This window comes from Nothoprocta perdicaria, unplaced genomic scaffold (genome assembly GCF_003342845.1).
Source record: "Nothoprocta perdicaria isolate Ctin4 unplaced genomic scaffold, notPer1 scaffold_70, whole genome shotgun sequence".
NCBI lineage: Eukaryota > Metazoa > Chordata > Aves > Tinamiformes > Tinamidae > Nothoprocta > Nothoprocta perdicaria.
The window spans coordinates 2,493,451-2,503,286 of NW_020455977.1; the positions used below are offsets into that span (position 1 = coordinate 2,493,451).

Genomic DNA, 9,836 nt, shown 5'->3' on the forward strand with positions numbered 1-9,836 from the left:
TAAATGGAAAGCTGCTAAAAGGAACTGAGTTCAAGACTCTACTTATATATTAAACCGAAGGACGTGAGAACTATTTTGAAAAAGAGTGTTAAGGAATTTTGGAATTCTTAAAAAGTACAATTTTTAAAGTTCAACTTGTGTAATGCCCACTGAAGGTGAAGGCCTGTCATGAGTGAGATTAAGCAGCTAAGAAATGGATAGATGAGATGTTGGAGACTTTCTTAATAATAGGGCTTGTAGGGCAGTACAGTTTTCATATGCTTCATCTGAAAACTGGGCTAGGATCCCTCTGTTTCTGCCTAGCTCAGACCATARAGAACATTGGATATATTTATGAAGTACCATCTAGGAAACTTTCACAACAAATATGAAAATGCCCACACACAAACTTTWAAAAATAGCCTTAATGAATAAATTACTCATGAGATGACAGGACCAATGGAGCATTCTCCATGTTCTAGTCTTACTCTCCAATAAACATCTACAGACACACTGTTACACAAGTCAGTGCAGTGTTTCTCCTTTCAGTTGAGTAAACACCTAAGCTTTATCTTGTAATATTGGAACTCACAAAATGGTGATGTGCRTGTGAACTTGGATGTTACAGCTGAAAGAAAACTTTTTATCTACTACCAGAGAGAAGACTTGTCAGATGGAGATGGGGGAATATGCAGAGCCCTTCTATGACTGCTAGTATTTCAAGTGACACTCATGCCCCACACCAACTAAGGGTGGTTAGGAACTGCATTTGGACCGTGTTTCTTTCTCACCCTTCTTTTTCAGTCCTCTCCGTTTGCTTCCCCGCTGCCCCCAGCCCGTTCTCCCCCRAGGCCCCCTGCCTCCATCCGTGCCCGTGTTTCCCCTCCATCCGTCCCCGTGTTTCCCCTCTATCCACCCCGGTGTTTCTCCTCCGCTCTCGGGGAGGGCAGGAGAGGCCGGGGGGGCCCGGGTGCCCCTCAGCGCGGGGCTCCCCTCCGGGCTGGCCCGGCCGCCCGTGACGGAGGCTGCCGCCATCCTCATCCGCATCCCCATCGCCTTCCCGCTCCGCACCGCCCTGTCCGCCCCTCCCACACGCCCCCCCTCCCGCCCCCTCCGCCCTCCCTCTCTTTCCCCCCAGGCGCCCTCTGCACTTTCTTCTCCAACCACCCTTGTAGGCAAACTTTGATGGGGAATCTCGCACCACGCTGGAAAAATGCCGGTTATGAAAGGATTACTGGCACCCCAGAACACCTTCCTGGATACGATTGCTACGCGCTTTGACGGCACACGTGAGTAGGGGTCTGCGGCGGGAAGCGGAGGAGACGCCGGCCGCCCAGGGAAAGGGGATCCTGCGAGTACGGAATTAACTGTAAATGAAGCGGGAGCCTCCTGTCCCCCTCTCCTTCAGGGGGTTTCTTTTGCACCAGAACCTGCCAAAGAGGAGGTGGAGGCGAGGCAGCTGCGAGGCTCCCCGCTCTCCTGCCTGTCTCGTCTGCAGCTCTGCAGGTGCAGACCGAGCTGGATCCCTTCCCCGCGCGGCCCTGCGCTGGCGCTCGGCACCGGGACACGCAGGGACGGTACCAGGGAGCCGGACCGGGATGGCGGTGGCAAAGTTGTGTCCGGGGCTGGGGTTCCCCCGCCCGTCCGCAGGCAGCCCCTTAGCTAAGTAAATGAAGTTCCGCAAGGGCAGGCGTCYGTGGCCAGGGCTGTGCAGGGAGGCTCGTTGGACGTGCGGCTCCAGCACCAGGGACAGGTCCCGCTGCCGCAGGAGCTTGGACAGGTCCCGCGGGGTGTCGGAGCGCGGCTKTGTGCTGCTGTGGGAGGCTGAGGGCTCCTTTCAGCTTGCTCAGGAGCTCTCTGTATTTTACTCACAGGAGCCAAGATGAGCTCGGGGCTCCAGCGAGATACACTCAYTTTAATCCCCCTTCTCCTTACTCTCCTTTCCCCAAGAGGAAAACCTCAGAGAAATCCAAAGTAGAGGACAAAGAAACTCAGCTCGGCATTTCTGCTAGTTGTTTCTTGACTGAAAATTTTGTAGTATGTCTGGCAGGAATGTTAGATACTCCTTGGTCATCTATTTATTAGCATTGTAAGGCTGTTTCAGAATTAGCATGTGATTAAGGCAACTGAAGTTTTACAACTTCCCGATGCATTAATTAAATGTCAAAAAAAAAAAAAAAAAGATAGTCACTGAGCACTGAGGTCAATTGCAGAGAAAGGGAGAACTGCATGACAACTCTTCTGCTAGTCCAAGGATACGCAGCTGGTGATGATTCAGGTCTGTATGTAATTGGTCCTTGATTACAAAGCAATCCTTCTTAAGACTACTTAGATGTACCTGCAAATTCCTTCTATCAGAACATACACTACTCAGTCCTTCCCYTTCCAATCCCCACCTTTCCTATAAAGTGCACAAGTATTATTTACTGTATAAGAAAGTGTGTAGCTTTAATGGGAGTTTTGTTGCTGATACTGCCACTTGCCAGAAAAAGCAGCACTTCCCTGCTGTGTGCACAGGACCCTGGCAGGTCTCATTTTCAAAGGATTAAACATACAATTTGCAAGCTATCTGCACAAACTTCTCACAAATTCTATTTTGCTCTTTAAAGACTCCAATTTAACAAGCAACATTAGTAATGATATACAGATTTCCATTAAATAAACACTAGAGAAATATCTAATCCCTATATTTTCAGTGACACCAACAAAAAAGTGTAGTAGAAAGCTCATTGCTTTCTGACTTTTATGACTACATGTTGTAACTTCCTTTAAGTAATAATTCTACTAATACTTACAAGTTCAACTACATTTTTTCCCCCTAAGTACATCCAAAATACTGAACATTATATTTTAGTGTGGACAGTTAATACTCRTTTTACTGAAGGTTTTGCTTTTTAGAGAGAGTTCACCATTTTGCTTAAATTTAAATGGGCACCATTTAGATGTATCACTATATAGTAACAGGCTTTTAAAATGTTCCCAGAAGTTCACAAAGTCATTTTATTGGGTACTATATCTGTTGGAACTTTCTTTTATGAAGCATGGTACTATTGTGTGGAAAAGCAACAACACGTGACTCTTAATTTACAGAATATCGTAAGATGATTCAGGGCTTCTTAGAGTGCTAAGGTGAAGATATGAATCAATAATGTTTTTAAATCTAATTTTTCTGAAAACAGATTATGCATTTCAATGCATATATTAGCTCAATTCAAAATCTGCAGAGATAAGTCCTGTCTTCTTGCTCTGCTTTGATTTGACAGGAAATTTTCTTTCAAATTATTTTAAAATGTAAAAGTATTGATTGCTTAACTTAGGAGAATTCTTGTTCAAATAAAGATGCACAGTTTTGCAAAGTTTAAATATATAAGCACAAAAAAGAAATATTAAACACAATTTTTGTTCATTTAAATTATCCAAGTGATATTTCTGAGAATGTTTAAGTGGTTAAAGTTAGCAATAAGAGTGATGTAGAAATTGGTTGTATGTAGGAATCAGTTCTGTGTGGATGTATATATATTTATTACAGGGGATGCAGGCTGAGAAAGGCATATACAATGAAATACGGTAGTAAACCAATCTTYCTGTTTTAAGAAATGATTTGACCTCCACATATCTCAGAGTTAAATACAATTTTGTGGTAAAGGGTGTCTTCTTCTTTTATTTTCTATTGTAGCATATTCTATGGTTAACAAACCTCCATTCATTTTAAGCCCCTGGAAAAGGAAGGATATATTATGTTGTCATCAGTGATAGACTAATCCACTGAAGCATCATTAATCCAGAAGAGGGATAATTCTAATTCTGGGCAACAGTGCAAGTGAGGATTGCAGATAATATTAGAAAATATGCTTTGATTTGCATAGAACTTTCCAAAAGTCATTCATATAATTGTGGCAATAGTAAAAATCAAAAAAGTGTGTAAGTCTAATTAGCAATCTGGTTATAGAAATGTTGCAAATAACAAAAAATTTTGGGTAATATATACAACCTGACAATTACTTTAACAACTTGGAGTTCTCGTAGTCGATATTCATATATGTAACATATATATGACCATTCTTTCCATTTCAAAACATCTTTGGCAAGGTTCTTATTACCTGCCTTGTGTACATGGAAGAAAAGCATTAACGTTCTGTCTACAGATTTCCGTGTTAGAGCTCTCGGTTCTACCTATGTGCTATTACACCTTCATGTGATTACAGCCCTGCATTCTCTTTTGGGTACTTAGCATAGCAGCTTTAGTATTTTCTTAAAGTACTGTTATTTTATTTCCCCTTTATAAAAAATCATCAGGTCATTGAAACACTTTTTCCCCACTCTGTCTGTGAGGTGTTTGTAAATATTTCTCTCTCAGGAAAATGGRTCAACAGGTGAGCAAACACATTTAAAAACTTCTTTTTAAAATTTCTAATTTCTTTTTGAATTTCCAAGTCAAAATATTATTTTCTGATTGAAAATATTTTAAATAAACTCTGGATTAGTCTCCTAAATGTCATGAAAGTAAATGTTAGAAGTCAGTTATCYATTTTTAATGGAATACTCTCACACTTTTGGTTCTCTAATTTAGGTTAGGAAAAAATATTTCTCTTCCATTTTAAGGTCCATATTTTCTTTTAAAAAATAGAAAAATCCACATCAGAAGTGGCTGTTTCTACTAATTTATAATACTTTCTTATAGAGTAAAGCCTAACAGCAAATGGCCTCATTAATTTGTCTCCGAATGGTATCATTATACAGCTGAAGAAATGACAGCTGAAAATCTGTAATTATCTCCCGTGTTTAACAAATATGATCAGTTTCCAGATTAAGTGTGCACTTCCACATCCTTATTAACAATCTTGTATGATGGGTCTAACCTAAGATCAAGCTGGATTCTTTCCTTCTTTCTCACTGTCAATGGTAATAATTCCCTATTTGTAGAACAACTTCTGCTTTCAGACTTCTTTTCCAATTATAAATTGAACTACTTATATGTTACTTATCTACTTATATTTGCCTCCCAATTTTCAAAGGGTTGTCTCTTTTGAGTAGTCAGCAGTTGAGACAGACCTGAAAGCCTTTATATGTATTGATCTTGCCAGTTTGCAAAGCCAAATAGCTTGCATTTCTGTGCTTTGTGCTTTGTTTGGGGATTTTCTTGTTTATTYATTTATTTATTTATTTWTTTAATCTCATAAGCAAACTAATAAAGCCCGCCAGCGTGCACCAGCACACTAAMTTTCTGCTACTTTTTTATCGGACTRTGTGTCTTGTTCAGATGGAATCCTATCCTCTCTGGACTAGTCAATGTGTTGCTTAATCATAATGTTACAAYCATAAGAACATTAAAGGCAACAAAACACTAGCTCCTGGCAATCCTCACAGCACTCCTCCTGCCTGGGCACAAGGAATGGAAGCAGTGGCAGACATAGGGAAAGCCACAGGTATGCTTTCCAAGAGGAAGGAGTCTATCTAGTGTCGTGTTCAGAAATGTCCACCTCTCACAGACAAAAGCCTGTGATCGAATAGGGGAGAAAGATTCACAAAGCACCATCATTTAGATCACCTATGAAGAGASTTTCTAATAGCAATAAAAAATGAAATGGTCTATCAAACTCTCCTCAGAAGATGTGAAGGGGAACATGCAGTGAGGGTGGCCTAGCTCTTCTCAATTGGATTGAAGTTAGTTGATCAGAGGTAAATCTCCAAAGATAAATATTTACTTGCTCTTCTATTATGCAAACTCGTCTTCCCTCTTGCTTCTCTCCTTGGATAAGGAGATAATGTTTTGTTTGTGCTTTCAGCTGAGCAAAAGCCAGACTATTGCGTTTATTGACAATATATTTTTTTCCAATGTCAAGTCCACAGTTCATTTAAAACAAAGCAAACACTTTCTTTTCTGTGCTTGCCTCTATGAGACATGGTTTGTGTTGCAGTTTATTGCAGCATTGATGCTTTTTCTTTTTAAAAAGAAAGGGTTAAGGGAAGAGTAAATGATTCTGAATATAAACAAGAGGTCAGATGTTGGAATCCAATCTCCTTTGTGCTGCTTCTCTTCACTGAAAATCACAGAGACACTAGATTAAATGGCCACTTGAAAAATCTCTCCTTGTTATTTCTTCACAAAGTCAGGGGTGAACAATCTTYTAATCCATGATTGTTTATTTGGGTGATCTCTGCTTTCATCAGGTATAGCTTTTGATCTTAATTTGAGCTGGAAATAGACCTGGGAGCTCCAGAACAAAAAGATTTTAGAGGCACAATCAGGCAATATTTTAAAATCTTCAGTTCTTAGCATTTAATTTGTTCAAAGATGTGAGAGTGTGCAGGTGTCATTTTTAAAATCTACTTACTTTTCAGGATAGAATTGTTTCTTAAATTTCATAACATATGTCTGTCATAAGTGTATTTTTTTAATTCATGGAACCTATTATTCCCAGAAAAAAATAGAATCTGACTTCAAATACACTATCCTCTTTTTGTTCTGCCTAGAAGAGAAAGCATTAAATACATCACTTCTGTGTCTAAGGTGACAGATTAAKGCTTATAAAATAAAATTGGGCTGACAATATACACTGTTATTCTAGAAGTAAGCTCTGTATTTGAATTCACTATGAACATTTAAAATTTAAGAGYGGACAAGTCATTTAGTAAGTGGAGGGATTTTTATTTATTTTTTTGAGCAGTCTAAGAATAAGATCTTTAGTAATCTCTTGAGGTGGGATTTTATATGTTATCCTAAGAAATCTGGCACTGTTTTGTTCTAATCACTGCATTGTGTTTTTGAAGTGGCATGTATTTGAATGTATATATTTGTCATGAATTACAGAACAAACTCCTTTTAGGAGTTATAAATCTTCAATAATTACCAGTATTCTCACAGCAGTTACACTGAGAAAGAAAGAAAACTACATTTCCAGATGTCTGATATCATTTTTCTCTTTGATTACAAAAAAAAGCAAGGACTACAAAAATGTTATGAAAGTAGAAAAGTGGACTTACTTTATTGGTTATATTTATACGCTGACTTTTGACGCTCAAAAATTTTATCATATTTTTATTCTGTTTATACGGGTAGGAGTTTTATAGATCTCAGGGTTTTTTTTTTTGGATATGAAGCTAATGTACTCAGAGTATTGTTCGGAGTAATAATAAGAATATGACAAAAATACTCTTAAATACCTTCTAAAGAGTAAATAATTGGGCTATATTTGCATGAAAATGTTACAATAGATCACGGAGGGTGTATGAGGTTACTGAGGATTAACTGCCACTATTTTACACACGTTCGTATTCTGCTGCAATATATTTTTTAAAGAAAAGGCATCTTGCATATTTTTGAAAGAAAAGGCATCTTGCATATTTTAAACTAGCTTTGGCCTGAAAATATGAACACTTTCTACAAAAAAGATGAAGACTTTCTACAGCAGTTCAGCATATTTGCAGACTAATTTATCTTACTGTAACGTGTGCAAGTGACCAGAAGTTAAGAACAACCTCAAAGAACAAACTACCAAAGTAGTTTTGTTTCCGACCCACTGAATCTGAAAAAAAAAAAAAAGTTTGAGAAAAATGATAAAAAGATGGATAAGGAAACAAATAAATCATTCTCAAGCTACAATCAGAAAAGAGCTGTCATCAGCAGAAAAATCTTTTGGATTTTTTCTTTGCAAATACTTCTCACTTTCTCTGCTTTCCATATTAAATAATAGTTCAAAATCTTCATAGCAGTTTATTTTGTATTAATTTGTATTAATTTGTTTTTTTTAATATTAGCTTACTCAGCACTGAATTTAACATTAAATATCTTCTGACAATCCATGAAACCTTAAGCTTGGCTGTCAATCACTTCAAGATTTTTGCAAGCAATTGCAATTATGTAGAAACACTTTGTATTCCCTGTAGATCTTAGGGGACAGCTTTTCTTAAAACAAGCCCTGTATTTGTCTTATGACATTTTAATGGTTTGGAAATGATGGAAACGGTTACTAGTGGCCTTTTTCTTTTCTCTTTTTTTCTCCCCCGACTGACCACCAATCTCCCTAGGGATCTATTCTATTGTAAGTGACTGCTTAAGACTATACCTAGAGGTTCCTTATTCTCTGAGAGATACATAGGTTGAGTCAGCTGTCCTCGAGTCTTCAGGAGACATTTCTCAACAGAACACATTTCAGAAGTTCAYGACATACTTTACTATTTACCATTAAAATTCCTCATCAGATGAAATAAAAATGTACAGAATTCTGCTGTATATTTTCTTTAACAAAAGTAAGAAATTATGTTTTTTTCTGTTTGTTTTGTGCAGATGAACAATATCTTAAAAAGACATGTTGATTCTATATAAGGAAGAAAGAAAACAAGCAGTAATGTGGTTAGATACCCAAGGGGCCTGTTTTAGGAGACTTCTGAAATGTCTGCTGGATGGAGAGTGAGTTGAACAGAACACAAGAGGGAACTGGTTCTCCACATTTACCTGTCTTTGAGAAACTTTAAGTTTCTCAAAGTTTGATAAATTTGATAGTCAATAAAGTAGTTTAATACTAAAAAAGTATCAAAAATATGAGTTAATAACTGCCATTACCAATCAGGTTTTTTAACTCTTGTAGAGGAAATATTAACTCGTAATGTGCATTTTTTTTGTTGTATATTCAATATCACATCATAAACATAATCACAGAAGAGTTGAGGTTGGAAGGGACCTATAGAGTTCATGTAGTCCAACCCTGTAGCTCAAACAGGGAAGAGACCTTTGGAGACAACCTAGTGCACACTCCTTGCTCAGGCATGTTCACAGAATGTTCAAGCTTGGAAGGGACCTCTAGAGATCATCTAGTCCAACCTTCTTGCTCAAGCAGGGACACCTAGAGCATGTGGCACAGGGTAGCATCCAGGTGGGTTTTGAAGACCTCCAGAGAAGGARACTCCACAACCCCCCTGGGTAGCYTGTTCCACTGCTCTGTGACCCTCACAGTTAAGTTCTTCTTCACCTGGAGATAGAACTTCCTGTGTATCAGCTTATGCCCATTTCCTCTTGTCCTATTGCTGGCCACCAATGAGAAGAGCTTGTCCYCTTCTTCCCTGCATTCTCCCTTCCTGAACTTATACATGTGAATCATATCCCCTCTCAGCCTTCTCTTCTCCAGAGAAAACAGGCCCAGCTCACTCAGTCTCTCCTCATACGAGAGAAATTCCATTCCCTTAATCATCTTAGTTGCTCTCCGACGGACCCTCTTGAGGAGCTCTGCATCCCTCTTATACTGGGGAGCCCAGAACTACACACAGTTCTGGCCAGGTGTGGCCTTACCAGAGCTCACTTAGAGCATGTTCACATTGTACAGAATCTTACCCGGGTGGATTTTTGATATCGCCAGAGAAGGAGACTTCCCAAACTCTCTGGACAACCTGTTCCAGATATATCCCACGGACATCACTGAAGCTGTATTTTAATAAGTTGTATCTTATTTAAGTAAATATTGTAAAAGTTTAGCCCCAGGACATCATATGTTTAAGCTTTCAAAATAGCAGCTTTTTTTTTTTTTTTTTTTTTTTTTTTTCTGGAAAATGCATTAGAAAAATACTCTTGCTCCAGATGCTATTTCTTTTGTTCATAGTACTCATCATAAGAAATACTAAAACAGAAAACAATAGTTTTACTAGTAGGAACAATAGTAGAAAATAGTAATTCAGGAAATATGAATATACCCCTGATGGCAGAACATGATATATCAGGAAATGTATCACTACAGAATTCACAGTATTTGAAGAACAGCTAAAATAATATTATTCATATATCCAACAAATAGGAAGAAAAACAAAATGATAATTTGTGGTTACACTTTTTTGCTGTTTTCTCTTTTTTTTTTTTTTTTTGAGGG

The 9,836-nt window shown here is 38.3% G+C and overlaps 1 protein-coding gene across 1 annotated transcript in view; it reads left to right on the forward strand.

Moving 5' to 3' along the window:
- The first annotated feature begins 1,155 nt into the window (after nucleotides 1-1,155).
- KCNH8 (potassium voltage-gated channel subfamily H member 8) overlaps nucleotides 1,156-9,836 on the forward strand; it is a 161,328-nt gene continuing 152,647 nt past the window's right edge. Inside the window, exon 1 of the mRNA XM_026050813.1 lies at nucleotides 1,156-1,268. Coding sequence (XP_025906598.1) covers nucleotides 1,193-1,268 — 76 coding nt within the window. The 5' untranslated portion in view covers nucleotides 1,156-1,192. The remainder of the gene's footprint in view (nucleotides 1,269-9,836) is intronic.